General features: G+C 39.0%; 1 protein-coding gene across 5 annotated transcripts in view; it reads right to left on the bottom strand.

The window, feature by feature from the left end:
• Window positions 1–95: 95 nt before the first annotated feature.
• The window catches only part of hipk3b (homeodomain interacting protein kinase 3b), a 37446-nt gene continuing 12007 nt past the window's right edge, over window positions 96–25534 (bottom strand). For 3 of the 5 annotated variants that reach the window (XM_077520034.1, XM_077520032.1, XM_077520033.1), the window contains exons 3-17: window positions 23214–23337; window positions 17964–18083; window positions 17782–17868; window positions 16521–16705; window positions 16278–16437; window positions 13427–13550; window positions 13097–13218; window positions 12220–12344; window positions 11774–11941; window positions 10257–10583; window positions 10033–10179; window positions 9705–9952; window positions 8800–8851; window positions 7811–7950; window positions 96–5754 (exon numbers count right to left, since the gene is read on the bottom strand). In XM_077520034.1, coding sequence (XP_077376160.1) covers window positions 5147–5754; window positions 7811–7950; window positions 8800–8851; window positions 9705–9952; window positions 10033–10179; window positions 10257–10583; window positions 11774–11941; window positions 12220–12344; window positions 13097–13218; window positions 13427–13550; window positions 16278–16437; window positions 16521–16705; window positions 17782–17868; window positions 17964–18083; window positions 23214–23337 — 2737 coding nt within the window. In that variant the 3' untranslated portion in view covers window positions 96–5146. The remainder of the gene's footprint in view (window positions 5755–7810; window positions 7951–8799; window positions 8852–9704; window positions 9953–10032; window positions 10180–10256; window positions 10584–11773; window positions 11942–12219; window positions 12345–13096; window positions 13219–13426; window positions 13551–16277; window positions 16438–16520; window positions 16706–17781; window positions 17869–17963; window positions 18084–23213; window positions 23338–25534) is intronic. The other 2 variants (XM_077520036.1, XM_077520035.1) reach the window with 1 other exon arrangement.

Below are 25534 nucleotides of genomic sequence, written 5' to 3'. Positions count from 1 at the left end.
GTATAATATATTGAAACAAAAAAATTGAGAAATCATTTGGCATAACTGAACACTAAAACCGAAATGAACGATGAAGCAGACATTCCAAAAAGAACTGCGTCAATAGATTTTTGTTTTTAATTCAAAGTGAATCTTAACAATAATACACCATTTATAAGTCTTACTTCGACACTCACCAAAAGAGTCACCTGGAAAACCCGCTTAATGTGACTAAGTAGAGAAGGCTTGGTCACACCTAAATCACTGAGAACTAGAGAGGAAACACTAACGCAAACTGTAAAGAGACATCACATCCATAGTTAAGTTTCCCAGTCCTCATACTGTAAATATTGCACAGTGCAATTGCTACATGGCAAACTAGTGTAGCACATACAAATAAAAAAAAAAGCAAATAAAACAAATGAGAGAAAAAAAAGAACATCAAAGCCACAAAATAATCTACAGGTTTTCCAAACAGTAATAGCTCCGATTTCATAATCAAGTGTATTTGATGAGCCATCTAGACAGATAATTCCATAACTTGCAGCATGAATTAACTCTGCAGAAAAGAGATGAACACAAGCTAAAACAAAATAGAGCAAAAACAAATCAAAACAGTAACACAGTAGCACAATGAGACTAATACCGACCCTGAATTAACAGCTCTAAAAAGGATAAAACCGCAGCAGAGGATTATTTTTTTGTTTGTCATAAAATCATGACTAGAATAGTTTACAAACCGTTTTATCTGTTAAATGTTACACAAATCCTCCAAAAAGAAAAGAAAACATTTCAGTAAAGCAAGGTGATGTTTAGAAATCCAAACAATAAGGTTTCATCTCCTCTTGAGTCGCATTGCTGGTGAATACTTTGGGAGGAACCACAACACGGATGACATTTTCCCCATGCGCCTTTATCGGCAAACCTTTTCAAAGCAGTAAATCCTCGGCCAAGTCCGTGTCTTGTTGTCGAAAGCTTTCCACGTCCAAAATGATACACAATTAGAATCAGTAACAAAAAAGAAAAAGAAAGCATACAACCATATCAGTGTTGAAACGTGTCGCACCACGATAATAATCTCCTTGATTCATAAAGAAGAGGAAAAAAATCAACATGCAAAAAGGATAGAAGTCGATGATTCTTCAAAGCCAGTGTTAGCAAATGTGCTTGACGAAAACTAAGCGACGCACATGCAAGCTTCATGTAAAGTACACATCATCTAAGAACACTTTGTGTGTGGTGCAATGACGGCAAAAACGTTTCAAAGTATTGCATCTGCTGTTTCAAGCCAGTGACGATCCAAAAAGACGTGATATTAAGGATGATTATTATTACGGATACGTGTATTATTGGTACAATCCACCACTATGCACCATCCTCTGATTTTTTTTAATTTATTTTTTTAATATATAAGCTGGTCAGAGGAGAACAGGATGAAAGTCTTATCTTGGGTTTCTATGTTCTGGTCAGTAAGCCACTTTGAACACACATCTATACGGACGAAAGTCTTGGGACACACCTCCTCATAATGTTAATCAGGAAGTTTCTTCTGGCAAGGATGACTGAAGCCTTTCTTAAACAGCAGCACCCTGAACCAGTTATCCATGTCTTCATTACTGTAATACGCTTCACTTTGGAGTCAGCCAGGACCCTCTCAAAGGTCTCCGGTTGGTTCAAAACACTTCCACTCGCTTCTTAACGGGAGTGCGCAATGCTTATTCTGTGCGCAATTTAAGAGTTCATTTTAAGATTCCGTTTGAGATTTGCAAACATATGTTTTTATTTTTTACTTTGGAAAACAATGACCAAACCGGTAACTTAAATCATCAAATTACGGTACTTGTATTTGAGTCGATCTGGGGGGGGCTCTTTAAATTGTTCAAAATCAATATTTATTCCTCGCATGAGAATTGAGCCTTTATTCTATGAATAAATATTAACTCTTTTACTGCCACACTTTACAAAAAAATAAATAAAAATCCCCACAGTGCCAGCCGATTTCAAGCATTTTAACTAATATTTCAAGACAAAAAGAATATTGTTTGCTTTTAATACATATACAACGTGGGCACTAAATGAAAGATCATATTCTTTCATTCCAAAAAAAGTATGTTTCTACCTTATTCCGTTCTTTAGTAATCACCATTTGAAAATAGGTCATTTGAGTGACAATTAGCGAAAATTGAAACTATAAGTTGAAAACACGCTTTTTATGAAAAGATATATTTTCTCCACAACAGTGACTGACACTAATATTTAGTTGTTTAATGACACTGTATCAGATTTTATTAGATTCCGTCATGTTTCATTGTAATTCCATATACCGGCAACCCATTGAAAAGAGATACAATGCTGCCATCAGCTGGCCACAGTTAGTAGGTATTTTTGATTCCACCACCCATTGACCAGGCAGCGCTCCACTTAGACGTTGACGTCGTTTAACGTTTATGGCGGCCTACGTCGTGATTTTACTTATCGTTATTAAATGTTTTTGGCGGTCAAAGAGTTAATCAAAATCGAGCAGCCACTGACGAGGCCTTTTTGTATGATGCCGTACTTTCTGTGTCCCAGTACTTGTCCATGTAGAGTATTGACAGACTTAATGTATTCTCGGTCGTCCTCCTCCAATATGCATCTCGAATGTTCGGAATCTCAAGGCACATTCGCAGTGCTGCTCACACTGCTTCAGTTTCAGTAAGGACCACACGACAACGGCCGCTTTCCAATTTAAAAAATAAAATAAAATAAATTGAGACGAGCGGGGGCAGCGATCAGAACGCAAGGCAAAGCTGATATTCTTATAACATTGAACAGATAAAAACATTCCAATAAATACTAGGTCAAATCACTTCAAACTTTTTTGGGGGGGGGATGAAAATCATTTTTTGGGGGCATGTATTCTAAACCACTTTCCTTTGCGGTGAGTGTAAATAATTTCAACATGCACAATGATGTTTTTAAATCTCTCTCAGTGCTCCTGCACTGGTAGAATATTGTTAACGTACAAGTTCAACACACACAGCAAGCTACGGTTTTTAAATGTGTACGAAACGCCAATATGAAAACATACAAAAATGAAGTTATACATCGATACGTCATCAAATGTCGCGACGAGCCCGCAGGATAGGTCGAAAAGGGATAAAATACTGACGCAAAAAAACGCGCGCGCACACCGAGAAACAACATATGCAACTAGTGTTCATAATCAGCAATACAGTAGTTACAATGACACTCCAAATAAGAACACCCCAAAAAAAACAAAAAACAAATCAAAACCACTTCTATTAGATAATTAGGGACCTAAACGCACACGCACGCACAAAATTGCAACGCTAGGTTCAAACTCAGAGAAATCACCTAATATTTCACAGCTATGGAAGTGGCAATCATCATTTAGCAGCTTATCTATGATACATTCAAGAAAGAAATGATACGACTTATTAATTGCCCAATAAGCTAGACAAAACCTCGGCCGTGTTTAAATACGTTTTTTGTTTTTTTTGTTTTTTTTTTAAATCCACCCCGATTTCTACAACTACATCCTAAGTGAGGTTTACGCAGCCAAGAGTAGCTACCTTGCTCAGGAAATGAATTACAGTCTTTGGTGCTGCCAAGCAACTTCATTTGAAATTAAAGACAAAATTACACACAAATAACTAAGAAACCAAACCAAAAAAAAACAAAAAACACACACGGATTATCTACATATATAGATATATGGTATATAGACTGGTGAAACCTGCTCCCACCGTATATATTTATATATGTATGTACTTTATATCCTCCCTGACGGAATGTTTCAACGAAGCAGTCGACACTGAGAAGCGTTTAGCCGTCAACAAATGTAAAGGGAAAAGTTAACTTATTTTTTTCGTCACACATGCATAAATGAGAGAATTGCACACAATTAACTCACGCCTCATCAAGCATTGGTTCTAAAATACGCTAGCTCTACAATATACGTCCATATATGTGTGTGTATATCGAATACTGCATGGTTTTGCTCAGGCTTAGAAAAATCCATACGGTGAATTCATTTGCATCGTTTTCCTTACCTAGCCAAAAGCCATGCCCGCGCACGTCCAAACACCAAAGTGAAAACAGTCCAAATGAAAATACGCAGACGGTGGAGGGAAAGGCGACTATTTAGATTGTATTGCAGTTTCCTCAAACAGTACAAATACTGTTAGTAATAAGAGTTTCACTAAATAGAAAGTGATTATCAAATATGAAGCAATACTCATCACTTTTTGTACACTAGTTCATTCGGACAAACAGAAAAGTTTAGGTTTGTTTTCTCCTTACTAAAAAAAAAAACAGCAAAGCATTCGCAACAGCAAAGCATGCCGTTTTTCTTGCATGAACGGAAAAGGAACGTACGACGACGACGACACTGAAATATACACCGACTTCCAAAGTAGAAGCACCGCTAACCGCGATACATCACACCCATGCAGGCTATGTGCATATCGATATATAGTCACACATAGGACGCATCGAGCGATTGGAATTTCAAGTGCTGCAGTCCAGTACATTAATAATAGTCTCGTATAATAAGTCATATATAAGTAGTTAACATGAACAATATGTAAGGCACTATGGCTGGGGACAGTTATACAATGCAGCGAAGTCTTGTGACACACACGAGAAGAGCATCGTTGGGCTTTACGCTTTTTTTTTTGTTTTATTTGTTTTCCTTTCTTTTTTGCTCATGCAAGACCACATGCAGCGTGAGGAGGGACCCGATCGACACTGCGAACACCGACGGACACTGAAAAAGTACAAATACTCGCAAACGCGGTACGACACACCGTAGACGACATCTGGCGAGAGAGAGAGAGACTGGGATGGCTTTACAAATGCGGATGCTCATGTAAGAAGGCAATATAGAAAAATAGCTGGGATCGGGGGGGTGCAACGTCGAACTATTCAACACCGCCCCAAATTATTTACCTGTTTTTGAGGAGTATTCGTAGAAGATCCAATGCAAAGGTATATCAAATGTGCAAAACACATTAAGTGTGAGTTCAACTACTCATTCGTTCCCATCATTCATACATTATTTCCTTCAGATTATTATTTTTTTTTGCCCTAATAATCTCCAACATCGTTCTTTTTTTTGTTTTTGTTTTTTTAAAGCTTGAAGTTCCACCCAAGTTGACGTGATTCAAAAAATAGCTTGCTTTCTCTGTGGTTGTGCCATGGTTTTTGGAAATGAAAAACCATGTTGCTTGTGGTTTAAGACAGGATTCGCCCCCCGCGCGCTTAGCCCTCGGGTCGTGAGAAGGGTAACCCGCGTACCCGTGCTCAAATGTACGGGTACTGGTTGATTTTGCTGGGGCTGAGTGGGAAACCGGCGTAGGCCGGCGAGGCGATGTAGGAATGCGGGGGGAAGAGGGGCTTGAATTGGCCTTGGGGGTGCAAGGTGGGGGAGGGCAAAAGCCGGGGGTTGATGCCCACCGTGACCTGATGCACGATGCCCGCCGGGTGAGAGAGGCTGTAAGCGGGCTGGAGGACGGGGCGCGAGGCGCCGGGGGAGGCCAGGAGGTGGGCCACGGGCGCGGCCGGGACCAGGGGACCAGACGGGGGGTAGGACAACAAGGTGGGCTGGGAGTGCGGGTGTCCCCCAAGGTGGGGGTGGCCTGCAGAGTGATTGGGACTGCTGTGGGAGAGGGTGAAGGCGGGCCCGTGTATGGTGGGGGGGATGAAGGCCTGCGGTCTGCGGTGGGCAAAGTTGCCGTTCCATTCCTGGTGGCAGGAAGTGAAATGTTGGACCTGGAGGAGAAACGGGGCAGTTTTCAGAAACACGCCATGCGTTTTGTCTGCCACTAGATGGTGCCAAATCCAAGGATTTTCATTGCAACTTTTCAAATACTGCAGCAGGCGATAAATAGGAACAACTGCACACTAATAGATACGGAAGCATATTGCTGCCACACCAGAAACAAAACAAAACAAAAAACAAAAAAACACAAGAGCCATGTCACGTTTTAACATAATAATTTTCACGTTTTCACATGATAAGTTTCATGTTTTAACATGGTCATCTCACATTGTAACATTATAAATATGCTAAAACATGAAACTTCCGTAAAAATGTGAAAATTACGTAAAAAAATAAATAAAAAAAAATTAATTACGTTTTAGAATTTTGATTGATCACGATTACTCCCTTCTTTTGACAATATTATGAGGACATCTTCAATATTTTTTGATCCACTGCACACTCTTCCTCCTCTTTCTAATCAGTTATTTACGTGCATAAATAAATGACCACGATATTTTCACGTGAATAAATATTCTGAATGTCATACGCAAACACATTTATTAAATGCTTTACTTTAATGCATGTAGTTATGTTTATTGCTCAAACACAACCTGTGCTACCTTTAATGTAACCATCCACTGTCAGCTAAAGGATCATCTGGGGCCAAAAATAATAGCGTGTATTAATTTGCATTCATGCATAATTAATGCGATATTTTGTGATTAATTAATTAATGCTTTAAATTTGACAGCAGTAAAAAAAAAAATGCAAAACTTATGTTAATGTAAAAATCATCACAAAACATGAAAATTAACATTTAAAACGCGACCGTATGTAAAAACGATTAATTTCCACGTTTTACATGATAATTTTCACGTTTTTAACACAAGTTTCAAGTTTTTGCATGATAAGTTTCATGTTTTAGCGTATTTATCATGTCACAACTTGAAATGGTCACGTTAAAACATGACACTTTTCATGTAAAAACGTGAAAAAAATAATGTTAAAATGTGATGGCCTTGTTTCGTTTTGTTTTTTTCCTGGTGTGGCAGCAATACGCTTCCATTGGTAGGCATTGTCTATATCAGTGGTTGTCAAACTTGTTACACTAGTGAAGTACCACCTCAAACCATATTTAGCTCTACAAGTACCAACATAATGGCCAACACTAAAAATACTCAGTAAACAAAATTCATAAAGAGGAAGTTAATTTTATTTATTTTTCTTTTTTTTTTTACAGTGTGTTGTACTGTATGTGTCTGCACTAAACATTGGATTAATATTGCATTGTGGAATGTGAATTAAGCAGAAAAGTACACCCGTTTTTATACATCATCTGGGTCAGCCATTTTGTCTTTTGACCACCACATGCTGTCGACTGAAAATGACATCACATGGGCTCAGTTAAGGACTAATCACGGCTTAGCTTCAGAAAACATGTGAGCCGTGATTGGTTATTACCTGAGCAACTGCGAGGTCATTTTCAGTCAACAGCAAGTGGCAAAATGGCCGCCCCCTGAGATGGATAAAAATGGGTGGATTCCGCTGCTTAATTCATATTCCTTAAATGCAATATTAAGCAGAATACAGTGTTTTTATTCTTGTGGGGCTGCATTGAAAATATTATTGTAAAGATTGAATGTATTTTTTGACTGACTTCCCATTTAAAGATTAAATGCAAATATATTGGAATGTACCTATGTTTACGGAAAATGATTAGGGCCAGTGAAGAAGAGAAAAAGGTTCATCTTGGAATCTTGAGAATAATGTGAGAATACAGCCAATCTTTCACTGACCTGAATGCTTTTCCGCTTATGTTTGATCTTATTTCATGTTTTCAAAGTAAATTTCATTTGTATTTAATCCAGAGATTATTTTTGCGTGCCTAATGCTACCCAAATCACACTTTAAAAATTACTGACTGATATCATATTTCAACTTGTTTTCTCAAACTCATTCTTATTCTGGGAAATCTCCACTGCAGTCAAACAACACGCTTCCTGGCATGCGAGCGCGAGGGTGTGACTTGTGTATTATCTAACGCATGCTGCCGCAAGTTCTCACCTGCCCAAAGCCTAAGGCTTGCTGCTGCTGGGGCTGGAATGAAGGGGTGATCTTTTGGGAACGGTTGAGCAGAGGAGTGGAGTGATGATGATGGCGCCCAGAAGAGCCTCTCCCTTTGGACTGGTATGAAGACTCCAAAACTGAGCAAGAAGCGGGGGGGGGGGGGACCAAAGAGAGGAGGATGACATTCATTTCTTGCATAAATATCATTTGTGCAAAGACGGAAGAGCAAACGCATGTCATTGCTAAAAGTAGATGACATTAAACAACAATTGTGGCAGGAGGCTTTATCAGTTGTCTGCAATTTTAGAAGTTTGATCAGCTCCAAATTTTCACCGTGGTGGCATCGGTCCTCTGAATGTGATCGCTCTGATTATAAATAGACATGTTTGTGGGATCAGAGAGGAACTGGTAACTAAGCTCTTTCATAGAGCTTATAGTGAGGCCAGATCATCAGCTATAAATAGAGCTGGTAGCCCTGGAATAGCAAGTTGTGCCCTTTTATGTGGGGCCGCAGTTGCTGGTTGGAGCTGAGACATGACTGACATGAAAGGTGATATGACTGAATGATTCCTGTGAAGGATTTACATAGCAACCTTCGCTAACCCCAACTTTAGAATATAAAAATAGTGTGGGGCGGCAAAGTTAAATAAACGTTCAATAAAGACACGTTGACGTCCCACTGGCCACAGCTGTTTCTAAACCCTACTCATGGCGTGTGGAAAACCTCGTTTACACGTGAATGGATGAAATATTCAAACTTTTGTATTGATGACAGCCAGGAAATGTGCTTACTGGTCGGTATGCATGTTTTGAATATTTCATTCAAAGCAAAATCGCCACATGCCATGTGTAGCTTGATGAAGCTCACACCCACACAGATACACAGGCTAGCAGAGTCAGTTTGGAATTAAGACTATTGGCAGAAAGAAAAAAAAATCCATTTCGGAAATGAGCTCAGATAAGTCAGTCAGGTCACCCATAATCACCTGGGAGAACCACAGTGGTCGACTAAGATGGCGTAATCCCAAGCCATGTGACCTGTAGAGCAGACAGCAGCAAGTGGTGACTAGACTTTTGAGCTATCATGACCTAGCACTCGCTGCTCTCCTGTGTGGCCAAGTCAGTAATCCAGGGCTCATTACTCGCTTAACACGATGACTGCCATAGACGTGTATAGACGTCAAAGATTCCTTTGGACTGGGCTGGCAGTAAATGAGTTAACTCTGCCAGCCCAGTCCAAAGGAATCTTTGACGTCTATATACGTCTATGGCAGTCAATGTGTTAAAGGGGAAAGTCAGCCTTAAACATTTTTTTGACAATAATATGGTACATGTGACCTCACTAGTCTAAACATGACATTCTGATTGATATTACATTTGTGGAATATGAGTTAAACAGCAAAATCCAGCCGTTTTTATCCATATCAGAAGGCGGCCATTTTGTCACTTGCTGTCGACTGAACATGACATCACAGTTGCTCAGCGCTCGGGCAACAACCAATCACAGGTCACCTTTTTTGTGAAGCTGAGCTGTGATTGGTTGTTCCCTGAGATATAAGCAACTGTGACGTCATCTTCAGTCGACAACAAGTGGCAAAATGGCTGGCCCCGAGATGGATAAAGACGGCTGGATTTTGCTGCATCAACAGGAAGTGGCAAAATTAGTTTTAAATTGTATTAATTGTACTTGAAAAATAATAAAAGTATCAAATGCATTGTGGATAAAACTGCAACTTTTTACTGCTGAAAATGTCTCAAGGAGTCAAGTATCCCTTTAAGGTAGACTTCCCCTTTAACTATATTAACACAGATCTGCATGAGTCAGTTCTACATGGAATATCAAATCCAGTCTTGATGTATTAGTTCGTGCACTGTAAGTGGTCAGCATTACCTATGTTGCCAGGTGTTTCACTGACGGCAATGTTGCTGTTCCGCACCCTCATCGGAGGCACCGCGGCAGTACGCACGGCTGGCTTGCTGGCCTCGGTTTCCAGGGCAACGCATGAAACACGAGGCTTGCCGTTCTGATTGCTGTTTGCCATGTAACGTCGCTCGGGGAAGGGACTGTTGTTATTGCCGTTGGAGGCAGGTGAAATGTCCACCGTGTCGCACCCACTCTCCTGTTCATCATCTGACATACTGTGGGCGGGAGGAGAGAGAAGGAAAACATGACGGACAATTATTTTGTTGTGTTGACTAATAGCCTGTGTTGGTCATACCTGTTGGGATGTTTACAGGGTGACGTGCTGGACTGCACGGAGGCTGAAGAGCTGGTGCTGAGCGTGCTGTCGGGGCTGCTGAGGGAGCACACTCTCTCCATACTAACCGTGCTCTGGCATGCCTCGCAATCTGCACTTCCTTTACATCTGACAAAGACAAAAAAAGACATTTTACCACTGAGCCGTAGCTATTTTTCGCTCAGGGGACCGAGCGCTGGACTCACTCGCCCATCGAGTGCCTTGGTGCGCTCTCCTCTTCATCACTACTGATGCTGATGACACTGACAGAGGGGCTAGTTAGCTCCGAGATCACCATGGCGTGCCGCTGCTCTTGCGAAACCGAGAGGTCCTCGCAGTCCGCCTCGACTTTACAGCAGTCGTCGTCGTCTTCCGTCTGCTCTGTTTCTTGCTCCTGTATAACAGCATGCCCCTCTTCAGGGCACCTCGCTTCTTCCCCTGCTGCGTCTTCCACATTCTTTGCTGTGTCAGCCATCTTTGGGGATTGGCATGGTAAATTTTGGGTGTTTGTGTTTTGGGAAAAGCTGCTGCCTCTGCAGGAGGAGGAAACATGTCGCCATTACATCAAGAAAAAGAGCACTCATAATAAAGTCAAGTCTGGCTAACATCTGACAATATGTTGATAAACTTATTCACTGCCGGCCATTTTACAGCATTTTGGCTGATCTTTCAAGATTCAGAATATTGTGTTCTGTCATAATACTGTATAAGCATTGAACCAGCCAAAAGTAATTAGACGATCTACTTTCAACTCAACTCAACTTTATTTATAAAGTTGCTTTAAAAACAGGCATTGCTGTATACAATGTGCTGTTTTTTTTTTGTTTTTTTACAAGTTAATAAATTTTACATCAGTTAATAAAAATTAGGCGAGTGAATAGAAAAATAAAGAAATACATAGATAAATAAGTATTTTTAGAATCGATTAATCTATCGATTATTCAATCGATTAATTGACTAACTGGATTCATTTCAATTTGTATGACAGTGAATTACAAAAGCATTTTTCCCCCTGATTACTATTTATTAACCAGTGATTGGTGTTTATTTTGTACTGATAAAAAAAGGGGGTGGGGGTGATGTTGTACTATGTTACCTGTTCAGTCAATGTTTTCTAAAGTAAAAAAAAAAAAAAAAAAAAAAGATGTTTGCAAATGTTTTATTTCGATAAAACACAGAATTCTTTCATGAAGGACTACAGAAATCAGGGAACAATTACTACTGATATGTTGAAATCAGAGGTGGCCCCAAACGATTACTCAAACTATCAAAATAGCTGTCTATTAAACTGTTACTTGTCGATTAATCTTGACAGCTCTACTTTCAACTTTTTCTATGAGCAGTCAAACATGGTTTGGTTACACTAAAAACACTAGTAACTGACCAGAAGGCAGAAAAGTAACTAGCTTTTGGTTAGAAACATGTTGAGCAGAACAGTGGTTTAAATTTCCAGGACTTTAGTGTTTTTTTGTTTTTGTTACACGTCAAAAGGACTTTTGATGGCAAAATCATTTATTTGCAGAGAAAGTAATTTATCCATGGACACCTTAAATCTTTAATCATGATTGCGGTTTGTGTGATGCAGAATAAGAGATGTTTTTAAAAGTCTGGTTAAGCTTATTTAGCAGCATAAGAGGGGCAAAATAGTAGCAACAATACTCAATGGGATGCAGTGAATCTGCATATTTTAATTTCAGTGAATAAAGCAACTCACATGACATACCTGTAGGTACAAGGCCTCGCTCTCTTGTTAGCAGCAGGCTGGGGCCACACCACGTGTGCAATGCCTATGTTGATTGGCTGGTGGGCGGGCATGGTCATTTGGTTGGTTAAGAACGGCTGAGGGTGGGCAATCATTGAGCTGTAATGGTTACCATGGGGACGCACTTTCCTGCATTAAGAAAACAGAACATTGCACGTTGAGCCAAAAGCCTTTAGCACCATTACTGACAAAATGGTCTCAGTCCCAAAGGACACGCATATGACTCACCAATCATTAATATTCAAGGGAGACAGCTTTCTGTGTCTGGGTTGCAGCGCAACCAGATCTCACACGATAGCAAAACAACTTAGGCTAACAACACCCTCCCTCTATTTTTTTTTTTTAAACTTGAATTGAAGTGCATTATTGTTAGAAAGTATGACCAACATAACTCAGATTTAACTTACCCCCAGTCACCCACTCTCGCTGGGCCCGCCACTGTGTCAGACGCCAAAGTGGTTGGCGGTGGGGGAACTGATGTCACTTGCTGCCAAGTGGGCACCAAAATCTGCTGGGCTCGGTTCGACCAGGCCTGTTTAAGCGCAGAGAATCCAAAGAGGACGCGTTAATCTCATCAGTGATCATCACACAATTTTCATGTCATCAAAATAAATAAATAAATAAATAAATAAATAAATAAATAAAAACTCCACTTTATAGCTTCTGTTGTGGGACTTTTAGTAGTTAGGTGAGATCAAATATACACAAGAAAGTAGGGTTGTAACGATATCCAAACATCACGATACGATATCACGATATGAAGGTCACGATACGATAATTATCATCATATTGATCGTGTCACAAGCAAATTAGGTTCCTCTTTATCTGACAATTAGCATAGATTTTAAACATAGAAGGCCAAAACATCCCTAATGAAAATTAAATAGCACTAATAAACTAGCCACTAGAGGGTGCTGGAACTGCACAAATGGAAATCAACTTGACTTTTTTAACAGATGTGTTCCTTTTTAAATAATGGGAACATGATGACGATGATATTGTGGCAGTTTTAATATCACAAAATCACGATATTGCCCTTATCGTTACATCCCTAAGAGAGTGCACAGTAAATTATTATGGGACGATTCTTATGCAGCCTGATTGAGGGGATGAGCTCGATAGGAAGGCGAGCAGTCTAAAACAAACAGGTACATTTTATGTGTTGAGCAATCTTATCTGTCAAGGTCATACTGTTGTAGTTTCATGTACAAGAAGTAAAAGGGTCATTGTTAATAATGCAGGTATGTACAATAAAGTATAGACAAAAATGTGTGAGTGCAGCACCTGCGTGATAACTCCTGGTCTGATTTGGATGGGCTGGATTGGGGGCGCTTGAGTGACCAGGGGCACAGAGGCCTCCATTCGAACAGAGTAGCCAGCTGGTTTCACAGTGTTGGTGGGTATTCCTGCAAAGGATAAAACACAGAATACTTGGTCACAGTTGGTTTCTTAAAGGAACATGGAACGAGAGGCTCTCTGAATGCAAAGTGCCTTGAGGTAACTTGAATTGGCACGATAAGAAACAAAAATTCAATTCAACTATCCTACAATAAATTAGATATACAAGTACAATTTGTACTGTGAATATGCGTAAAATGTATATTTACATCCTACCTTGAATAGTGGGTGGACATAAGATGAGTGCCTGTTGAAATGAATCATTGCCTCCAAACTGTCCACTTCCTGGTTGTAATGGTATTCCAGGGTGCAACACCGAGGGGGCAGATGGTGCCAATGCCTTTATTTATAAAAAAAAAAAAAAAAAAAAAAAAAAAAAAAAAAAAAAAAATGATTTATTTTAATCAGATCCAAAAATATATTTATGACTTCAAGTATAACTAAAACATTTATACTTTGAGTGAATTGTAATTTAACAAAAGAACAGACTCAGTTGTCATCATTACATTTACTGGATAGTGAGAACTAGGCCAATATTGTTCTCCACTAGCTTCTGTGTGGCTGCACATAATTGTTAACGCAAAGCCGCACGTCACAAGGTTAAAGAATTACAAGTCCTTATTAGTGCAGCGCACGTCACTCAATATGGTTTCCTGAGGTTGAATAAAAGTGGCTACATTAAAGAAGCTGCTTGAATTTAAAACGCAAATGTCAGCCTTGCATTGTGTTAAAAGGGGCGTATTATGAAAAATTGACTTTTTAATTGCCTGTATACAAATACAAATCTCTGGAGTGCAAGTGACAAATTAATAACCCAATTAATCTTTTGTGAGGTGCCTTTTCCGAAAATGTGTCTTTGAGCAAGCAGTTCAGAATTCTGTCGAACTGTGACATGATAAAATCGGATAATTTACATAATACGGCCCCAAACAGCATTTCTCCACCCACGACTTTCTATCTAGACAGTTGAAGTGACAACGATTTGTTTTTGGATCGAATTCACAATTCCAGAAAATGAGATCATGCGATCGCCAAAGCCGAACTGACTGACCCAGAATCTGTTGTGTCAATAATTTCATACATACACACCCGGCTTCTTCCTCTCTGACCAAGATAACCAATGAGAAGCGGCATAAAAAAATAATAATAAAAAAAAAAGAAGTAAAATAATAAAATAAAATAAAATAAAATAAAATAAAATAAAATAAAATAAAATAAAATAAAATAAAATAAAATAAAATAATAAATAAATAAAATAAAAGCATCCCCTTGTTTGGATGGGGTCTAAGGTTAACTTACTTGCTCCACTTGCTTTCTGGAGCGGCTAAACATTATCCTCTCTTTTAGGTAACTACTCCTCACCTATGTGGCAGAAAATAAGCTACATATCTAATAAGCATTATTATTGAAAAAGGCAGACAAGGAGAAGCAAGTAGTAGTAGTAGTCGTTTTCAGCCTGGGTCAAAATAGAGGATGTTAAGTTTGCTGTAATTCTTGATTTTTGGGGTATTTTGACAAAAGCATGTCACAGACAGACACAGACCTTGGGAAAGTGAAAAATGTGACTTAATTTATTGGGGGAGGGGCAAACGCTTCTCCTTTCATAATTTGTGTTTTCTTGTTTCCGGGTAGCATATGTAGAACCACTGATTTGGACATTTTCATCATAAAGTGGCACTGGCAGAAAAAAAGGGTCAGCTCCTTATTTCTCCTCAGCAACAACAGATTTGCAGCGTTGCCATGACCTCAGCAACATGACGTGATTTTGTTGCCATGACAGCGGAGCTACAACGCAGTCACAGGGGCAAGTCTGCAGTTTTGAAGGCAACAAGGGCAAGGAGGTGTTTATTAAACCTTCAGACTGGAAGTAGAACACAACATGTTTTTATATATTAGAATAATTTCTAATCCAGAATAAAAAAAAAAAAAAAAAAATATCAATATTCTCATGATAGTTGTATTTTTGTTTTCAAAATCAAAGCCTGAACAATGCATTCCAATGCATTCCTAAATAGAATGATTCACAGCGAATAAATTTTGAAATCATCAATATTTGCCATTCACCACCCATCCTGAACTCTATTTATGTGGACCATTCAGTGTAGTGTGGCATTCATTAGTCGCCAAAAGCACTTGCAAATGAATCCTCAGTGTGATCATACATTTCTGACCCAAATACAAAAGTTTCTCATGAGAATTAATTAGGAGTTGTTGAAGGAATACTTTATGCTTTTACTTTGTGGGATCCTGATTTGAGAGGTTCTTGACAATCCAGAGACATAAACACCTTACAGTATACCAGTGCTTCTGAAATAGTGGGGCGCGAGGCTCCATCAAGGGGGGCGCATTTAACCTCGAGGAACATGCTTTTTATTTTTGTATTTTGATTTTTTTTTACTGTCCTAGAATAAAGTGCAATTGCACCTCCACTACATTAGGGGGCAGTGGCGCTCTCATTATTGGCAGAGTGTCCGCAGGTAGCATTCGCTCGGTGGTGTAGGGGTTTTGTTTGCACTGAGCATGCGCACTTTGCACACAACAACAAAAAATAATAATAAAAAAAATCAACACAAATTATTTCATATATTTTTGTTTTGCAGGTTAAAGTTTTTTTTTTTTTTATATTGTGCTCCTGAGTTAATGTTGGTGATCAGTTTGAATGCATTATTATTTATTGATTTTATATTTCAGAATCATATGGTTTGACATGGTCAGTCAAAAAATGTTAATAGTTAAGGATTTAATTTTATTTTTGAATTTCAGAAGAAATTTAAATCTTTTCTATTATGGTTAATAAAGCTATTCTTTGTTGTAAGTTGGTCCATATTTCGTTCTTTTTTTATTCTCTTTTACATTAATACGGATACAGTGTCATGCAGAGGTGAGAAGCACTGCAGTATACGTAGAAGAAAAGGTTTAGTTTTATACCCTGATTATTATTTTTCTTTTGCGTGCTACTGCCCAAATCCCCAAGTGTTGCGTTGCATCCATTCCTCCAACGAGCATGAGAGAGACAATATAAGAATACAGGGAGACAGGTATGGACAACAGGTTGTATTTGGCTTACTTGAGGGTGGACAACAGTCATTTTGTTGAACGGGTGATTAACTGTGGCTGCGGCAGTAGCGGCCCCGGGTCTGACGAAGGGTCCCTTACTCCTGTTGGATGCCTCATACGTGTTGGGACGGGTTGGGCAAATATCCATGATGTGGAAACACGACTTCACACTGTGCACACAAGAGGTTAAGGAGGTCAAACTGATGCCCAACCTGTTATCACGTCCGCACGAAGTGAGTTTAAATGGACTCACTGGTTGCTATGAGGAAAGTCGAGAAGGTGTTGCATTGTCACAAAGGGGTGACTGAGAGCGTCGGCGGGGGTGATCCTCTCCTCTGCATCGATGAGCAACATTTTCTTCAGCAGACTCACAAACTCCCGGCGGTCTGCCTTCTCGGCGAGCAAGTCGCTGCCTTCTAGATTCATCACCAGGTTCACCTGGAACAAAATATTTACATCACAAAATATTTAGATGACAAAATATTTATGTCAACTCAGTCCATTTGGAATAATTGTACATTTTTAGTCATGATAATATTATTGTAATATGGTGTATATTTCCATAAATTAGAAATGGTGACTAGAGATAGACCAATATGTTTTGTTCAGGGCCAATACCGATGCCGATTATTAATTGCCAAGGAGGCCGATAACAGATATTTGGAGCCAATATTCATTTTCAATACTTTAAAAATAAAAAATTAAAAATTAAAAATAAAGGTGGGCGGGAGATATTGGCATATCTTTCTTTTTCTTTTTTTTTAAATACAAATGCCAATCTTGATTTTGTTGTAATGACTTAAAGAATGTTTATTGAGCATTTTTTATGACTTTTTGAAATATAGAAATGTATTTTTTTATTATTATTTTTTTTATCTTAGACAAAATCCTTGTTAAGGGAACTCCTAAGATTATAAGTATGTCTTAAGTTCAATAGAAACTTTAACAATACCATAGCTCTCTAGTTTTCTACAGTAAATATTGTTTTTCAAAATTTACCTGGAAAAAACAAATAAACAAACAGATATCTTAAACTTTCAGATTTCATTCAGAAGGGTCCCAGAGTCGGCAGCATCTTTTATAAAGTTAACTAAAAATTGAAATAAATAGTTCCCCGAGATTAAAACAGTTTTAGATTGACTTTTTATTGGCATTCAGATTTTTAAAAAAGGCCCATCAGATACTCATCAAAATGCCCTATATCAGCGCCGATAATCAGCGTCTATCCCTAATGGTGACACCAATTCAGACTTAGAAGAGAAAACGATTAACACCTGTAGTTGTATGGGAATTTCCCATCTTCTGAGTAAAGGATGACTAAAACCTAGAGGTTTTTTTTTTCTGTTTAATGTTTAACTGAGAAATTTAGATTACAAAATGTCCTCACTCTTATTAGCAAGTTCTGTATTGTGCTTTTCTATTCACTTCAGCAGAAAAAGAACGACATCCTGTAAACATCTGAAGTTGAACTTCTTTGGAAGTTTCCTATTAGAGGTCAGGAGAGTTGAACATACATGCACTATGTCATCCAAAGAGCTGAAGATGTACTTCCTCGCTTCCTTCGATTTCATCCCCGTTTCTGCCTCGTGCTCGTCTGTAGACTGTGGAGACAGAAAAATGTTTAGTAGTAGGGTGTCATTGGAGTTAAATTAGGAAAAGAGGTTTCAGTGTGATTGTGCACCAGTAAACTGTTCACCTTTATTCTCCAGACTCCATAAGGCGAGTCCGACTCTCTGCAAAAGAAACGTACTGTCTTTGTCCCTGCGTTCAGTAAATGCTCTCCAGGCAAACCTTGTGTCTGAGAAATGTAGCGAATCTAGTTGGGCAGAAAAGAGGAATGGAGAGAGAAAATAAACAATAACTCTATTGATAGGTATGATAGCAATCTCGCGCAGGAAATAAAGGCAGCAAAATTTATTTAATAACCACACGCAGCACACTTATGATCATTATAAAGGTCAACAACAGTGACATAATTCTGTTAAATCACTGACAGTCAGAGTCACTGAGTTCAGATTGTCTCCATCTGGGCCCTGCATCACAGACCTTGAAGACTGCAGTTCATGTCAAACAGTTAAACCCAAATATCCCTGTGCTGATGTCTGACAGGTGTCAGGGTCTTTACATGTTAGCTGTGATAACAAGGTCCCTCCCGCGCTAAATGCCAGACGCCTTTCCTTGGTAATGATGGCTCTTCGTAGGAGTGTGACACACGCACACACACACAGGTTTATGTGAGGAGGCCAGTGAGAAGCCTCGCTGACGTCAATCACACTTCAGTGTTAAGGACAACAAGCATTACAGATTCAGCACTGCAAAGAAGCATGGAGCCACACAGTGACAGAGATGTGTCACACCATGTCCATCATTGTAGCGCCAGTATAACCCTTAATATGCTAAAATCCCGTTATGTCACACTATTTGCGCATACCAGTATGACAGACATTGAACGTAACGTTGCGAAAAGCTCAGCTCTTGGGGATTATATTTTAGAAATTGAAAAACATCAGTAGAGTGGAAGTTGTTTACAAAATGAGAATTATATGGGAGTGAAAAGTCTCGTATTAATTTTCCATGGCTAAAAACAAGGTTAATTTTCCATGGCTAAAAAAAACAAGACAATAAAAAAAAGCTTTAAAAAACAAAACGTGGAACAAGGACACAATGACATTGTTGAAAAACCTCCAAAAGCAGACTCGAGATGTACAAAGAGTGCTGAGACTTACAAAAGACGTATAGAAAAAGCAACATTTTACAAGAACCTTAGATGGAGAGTTGGACATCAACTGTATTTGCAATGTTGTCGTAGAATCACAATGTATAAAAATACAGTGTACTTCTGCTTTTTAAACTTCACAAAACACGGCGAGCTGTGGCGATGAAAACATGTTGCATGGCTGAAAGTTTACTATCGGCCCCCGAGAATGTTTGTGCTGGCGTCATTTCATGTGTTGATCTCTGGTCGAGGCATTTATTGAGCTCGAGCTTGAATGTTTGTCTGATCCTGGGGTTTAAACAAGCAATGTGTCTGTGTGTGGGCGGAACATATGTCTATGTTGTCGATGTAATAAGAAAAGCTTAATTTGTTTTTGAGAAAAGCAAAGCCATCTGGTTCCTGGTTTCATATAAATTTTCAAGATGTACAGTAAATCGGCAGTCAAATTAAGTATCACATTCATGTACAGTGCTCATTTATTAAATCAGTGGTTTTCAAACTTTTACACCAAGGACCACCCCCCAAAAAAAGTCTCTCCAAGTACTCCCATCATGAACAATATGTGAATATTATGATTGTGTTCATCAAAATCAAGATATAAGTTCTAAAAAAAAAACACATCAGAGGCCCAGTGTTTTATTAGCTCAGCGGCCACCAGGCTTTCCTTGACCCCCCCCCTACAGCTTCTAGAAACATACACACGTAAATTTACACGTGATAACAGTTACAGGGGGGGAAAAAAAAAATGTTGATTACCGGTACTAATGATGTATATTTTTAGCTAACTGTGGCGTAAAACTTACAATGGACGGGTGGTTTGAAGTCTCATTTTTTTTTAAGCACTGCGTGTCAACCAAAAAGCTTTCCACTGCCTCTCATACCATGATGACACTGTTAAGAAATCCATGCAATCCTGAGCAGTCACTTAAAAGCGCAATAATTACATTTCCCCTCTCTTCATCAGCCCTACATAAACAAGAAAGTCTGCACAATAAAAAAATAAAAAAAAAAAAAAAAAAACAGCCAGTGTGTGTGGGGGCGGAAAAAACCCTTGCTTCTTGCCCAAAAGGCCTCCCTTGGCAGAATCTGCGAGATCACACGATGACCAAAACAAATGGACCAAGAAAATCTTTGTTTTTACTTAATCCGGATATGAACACATATTGATTGTATTTCTATTGCTTCTAGCATTTGCTACAAAAAGGCACATCTCATCTCTGAATATTATATTCCAATGGGGTACATGCCACGGAAGAGGCGGGACTGTTTTTGCACATCAGTTTGGTTCCGGTTCGGTTTGCGACGTGTGGGCTGAAAAAACAAGAGTGTTAGCGTTACTACAAGCCCTTATGACCAGACCCGAGTAGCTTCTCGTGTTTGGCTAATGAAATTAAAAGTGAACTAGAAGGTAGTGTAATATAGGATGAGGAAGTTAAGAGGAGTGAGAGGAGTAGGAGGAGTTATAAATACATTATGCTGTGTAAGATGGAACCAGACCCCGAGCAGAAAGATAAGTACAAAACGGAACGGAAGGGTTGGCTCCAGCCAGATCCGCTCCGTGGCAAGTGGATGACACCTCACACCAGCAGGCAGCTGCCTCTAACTGTGGCCTCTTTATTTTAGTCAACTTCATTTCACTGTATATTAACACAAGGGAATACTGAAATGACAAATGGTTCTTTTGTTGATGCTATTTTTGTGGAAGTGTCCCAAATTTGAAAACAAATGTACCTTCTGTCATTCAAATAAATGTTTTAGTCTGTGTTTGTTGTTTTTCAGAACACGAATAGGAATTTTTTTTGCTCCCTTTTCCCTCACTTCATCTGTGGTGTCATGCGATTCTTTGAAGTCTTCCTTTTGAAAGTGGCTAAGGAGTTTTCGTGTATAGCTCAACCAACGTTGTCACTTGGCTTCTTAAGTTTGCATGTTGTATTTATATCTTTAATAGTTATATTATATTATAGTTGATTGGAGTTGGATCATTTGTGTGGAACTTCAAATGATGACTGTTTCCCCAAAATGCAGCTTTCTGTTTGTAAATTGCTTTATTTATTTTTTTCATTGATGGGAATTATTTGAAAATGCACTACATAAATTTAGCTAAATTGTTCATTTGTTTCCCCAAAGTGCATCTTTCTCTCTGTGAACTCTCATGTGACCAGATTGTAATACTTGTCGTACCTAATTGGTGAAAGGGAGTAAGCAGGCTTGGAGAATTTCAGAATCCAGAAGGGAACAGTGTTTGCAAATTAATTAGCTAAGGTCTTTGCGCGCTCAGTGTTTGTTCTGCGTCTTCCATTGCGGACTAAACCACACCAAGGGACTACAGGTTACAAAGATCAGCATATATGAGTACACGCCTTTTGAAAAGTAAGGCTTTCATCCATTTCTCACTGAACAAAATAAATTTCTGAACTTTGTTTCTGATCAGACACATTTGTGTTATATTTAAATACATTTTAGCTCGACTTATCTGTTTGCACTAATTTTTGGATCAAGTACCATAGAAAATATTGATTCTGAAAGGAAGCATCAACATTTTCTAACAAATCCATCATGGTGCACTTGTTTATGGTGAGCACTGTACATGTTGTGAATGAAAAGCATTCAATAATGAAACCAAATCTTACCGAACTACTGATGACGTTTACTAACAGGTACTTTAATTCAAAGATTATACGAGGCAGCAGCATGTTACAGCCAAAGTCCCACGTGCTGTGACATACGCTAGTCATATTTACGTCCAGGATCCACTTTGGTGTGACACCAAATGTGAAAAGCATTTCTGCACTCAGGATTTTTCAGTCACGTTCTGATAAACTGGCCTCTATTTCAAGATTCTTCTCACCTATTATCTTGATTCTTTTTTAGTCAATCTTACACCTCCTATTTTTGGCATCTTTTATCCAAACTCATCTGCCCATCTGTGAATTGAGACTCTAAAGGGGTGTCTTCATGAAATGAAGATGCTCTCCTTAAATATCCCAATTGCAACTTAATTATGTGTTACCTGGCGAATGCAAAGCAAGATTTTCATTTTGAGACTTGTGCTGCTGACTGAGGTCAATTCTGTTTTAGAGGTGATGAGTGATTTGATTTCTCCTTCCCCTGACCCGGTGAGAGGACATTTTTAAAGCTCGTCGTAAAAATACTTCATGAGCTTCAGTGCAGGGTGCAGGGAGGCAGAGCATCATCAGGTAGGGTGCAGTATGGCACACAGAGGCTTTGCTGGCAGGCTTTGAGGGGATAGGGGAAAGCGGCTCAGCATAAGCCCTGATCAGTCTGGTCCCCGGAAGACACCGCCAGGGGTCCACTGGGAGGAGCAAAACCCAATTCTGCTCAGTCTCGCAGACACCAGCTGACTGCTAAATCTAAAAAATATCCGTTCCCACCCGATAATGTATTTTCAGTTTTTAGTAAAATAATAAATCTCTCAATGTATATTTAAATAACACAGTGTTCCATCAGAAGACCATTGATTTTTGTTCCTAGCTCTAAGCCATCTCATAACGTCTCAGGGTAAAGTCTGCATCAACCAAAAGCTTCCACAAACTTAACAAAATCTGTAAAAACAAAATACATAGAATGGAAAATCAAAATTCACTGTCACATTTGGAAAGTTGCATGAACACTGGAAAAGCAAACTGAAGAAAGCGGAAAAGAAGGAGGGGGGAACAAATGGAAAGTGGAAACGGGGAATGTGATGCTGCCCAGGCCCAGACAGAAACATGGAGGGTGTAACGTTGGGTTTTTGTTCCTAGCTCTAAGCCATCTCATAACATCTCAGGGTAAAGTCTGCATCAACCAAAAGCTTCCACAAACTTAACAAAATCTGTAAAAACAAAATACATAGAATGGAAAATCAAAATTCACTGTCACATTTGGAAAGTTGCATGAACACTGGAAAAGCAAACTGAAGAAAGTGGAAAGGAAGGAGGGGGGAACAAATGGAAAGGTGGAAACGGGGAATGTGATGCTGCCCAGGCCCAGACAGAAACATGGAGGGTGTAACGTTGGCCTGGATAGATTTTTTATTTTTTATTTTTAACGGGGGGAAGGGGTCAAACATATACTTCTTAAGTCAGAAAGCAATCACGTTGCTTAAAATGGGGGGAGATCCACAAAACTGCAAAAAGCATATATAGCCAAAAACACATAATATCTTAACAAGTAAGAAAAAAAAAAAAAAGTCAGTGTAAGCGAAAAACTGTCATGCTAATGTTTGCTTACCTGGTCATACTCCAGGGCCCCGGGGTAAAGGGGCCAGCCCAGGAAAAGCTCAGCTATCACACAGCCTAGGGACCACATGTCTATGGCTTCACAAAATGGCAATCCCAAAATAATTTCTGGAGCCCTGTAAAAAAAAATAATACAAAACAATTACATTCATGAGATTATTAGAGACTACATTAAATGTCATCAATGGTACTGGTCAATGGTAAAACAAATTTCACATTATTACATATATCTCTTATTGGTGATCGATGTTTGGAGAAGATAAACATTCTTACTACGCAGTATCACATAATTCCGGATGTAAGATGTTTTAGAATGGGATATAGCATGCATCATGAATTGAGCCAGCGCGGCCATCCATGAGCAGGTCTGGCCAGTAGGTTAGGAGGTCGGCCAGGCGGGGATGAGAGCTTGGAGAGTGTTAAATCTCCTTTTCCCAGACAGAAAATCAGCATTAAGTATTTCTTCATTTACATGAGGGCTTTCCCGTTACTACAAGTAATAAGGCTAGAAACATAGAACGAAACAAGTTTTTTTTAATGTGTTGTTTTAGCTGTTTGGTCTTAAAAAAAAAAAAAAAAGTAGTGGCCAATTTAAAAACAAAATGCTCAGACAGCTACCAGTTTGGGGTAAACAGTAATGGTCATGAAAATCGCAGTTGTCTTTTCCCTTTTTTTCCCCTCAAGATTATTGTTAGGTAAATGTACCTTCAGTATCAAATATTTTGAAGAAATATTGTATTTGTTAAGAAAGCTTAACACAATACAAGTTTGTAACAACATAACAGTATTATCCCAAACCAAAAAAAAAAAAAAAAAATCATGTGCTCAAAACAAAACACATCCCAAATCTAGGTCAGTCCGAAACATAGTAAAAATACCACAGGGAGTCAGGCCAAAAATTTCTCATCCCATCAGTATTAGGGGAGGATTTTCCAGAGGATAAAGCTAGATTTGGGGTTGCACTGGGTGGGTTATGTGGTGCCCCGTGCAGGAATACTTCTAGTTGAAAATACTCAGAAAATACAATGTTGGCAGGGAAGGATGGGGTAAGGATACCGTATCAACCAAAAACCAAAGTTGCAACCCAAGCCTCAATGCCCTCTGGTCAAACCAAATACATTTTCCATCCTGAAAATACGTCATAGAAAAGAGAAACTGAATTCTGATGAGCGCCATCCTCTAACCAACAGCTAGAGTTAACTCCAAAAAAAATAATTAAATAAATAAAGTAGAGCTTTCATAATCAGGTTAATAAGTACTTGTGTAAGTGCAATGAATTGAATTAATTCAAAATGTTTGCGTAATTTTATGTGTGTCTTGTAGAAGCAGATTTGCTGTGGAAATGACAACTACCAAACCAACTGGTGCCATATGCCTAAAGTCATGACAGCCCCATGAAGAGTGTCAGTCATGTATGTAGCACAACTATTTTTGTTTCCCTTCTACAGAACTTTAAGTGAGGCTGTTATCTCACGCTCCGAAAATAGCTCCCTCATCCTCTCGCCTGTGTCCTATTGGGGAGGATCAATGTTTAAGGAGGAATTCGACCTGCAAATAAGGGAGGCAGCACATGAGGGAGGGGTACTGTTGTTTTATGCTTACAGAAGCCTTACACAGCTTGTTCGGTTAACCCTCGTATTAAGCATTTTCGTTTTAGTATTTTCTGAGGCACAGGTAGACGTGACCTCACAAAGACAACCGAGCAACATGGTGATATCCTAATGGAAGCATGGGGCATTTCTGCAAATCTCTTTTAAAAAACTACATAATTCCAGACACACTAACTTTTCATTCACCATTACTTAGTGGAACACGGGAAGCAGTTGCACTCGGATCAGCCTCGGCCTTGGATTAAGGGTACAAGGCTTTAAGCGTGTGCGACCAATGTAAACCTCTTAATGTGCTGACATGAAGCCAAAGTTAGAGAACTATTTTTGTCCCAGTTCAGGTAGACTTTGCAGTCCAGTTAAATATTGCTTCCAATTTCTTTTGCTTTAACCGGTTCAGATAATGAATGATTGGATGGATGAATGTAGAATCATGTTGCCATTTTCAGTAATGAAAATCATCATTCATATAAAAGCCTCACTGAATCCTGTTTCATCCGGCAGTTACGTCTCACTATGTCCCAACCATCCATCCATTTAAGGTTAATGTCATAGCAGAGGCCCTAGATTTATAGTACTGTATTAGTAATTGCCAAAATCTTTATGTGACAGGCGGGCTAATAAATGTGTAGTTTCACTACACACGTCGGAAGAAATTAACCAAAAGAGGTCATTTAAAAGTGAATCTCCAGTTCAACTTGCTTTG

This window comes from Festucalex cinctus, chromosome 4 (assembly GCF_051991245.1).
Source record: "Festucalex cinctus isolate MCC-2025b chromosome 4, RoL_Fcin_1.0, whole genome shotgun sequence".
Classification (NCBI taxonomy): Eukaryota; Metazoa; Chordata; class Actinopteri; order Syngnathiformes; family Syngnathidae; genus Festucalex; species Festucalex cinctus.
The sequence above is the reverse complement of the archived record's forward strand: the minus strand, read 5'-3'. Positions and strand labels throughout refer to the sequence as shown.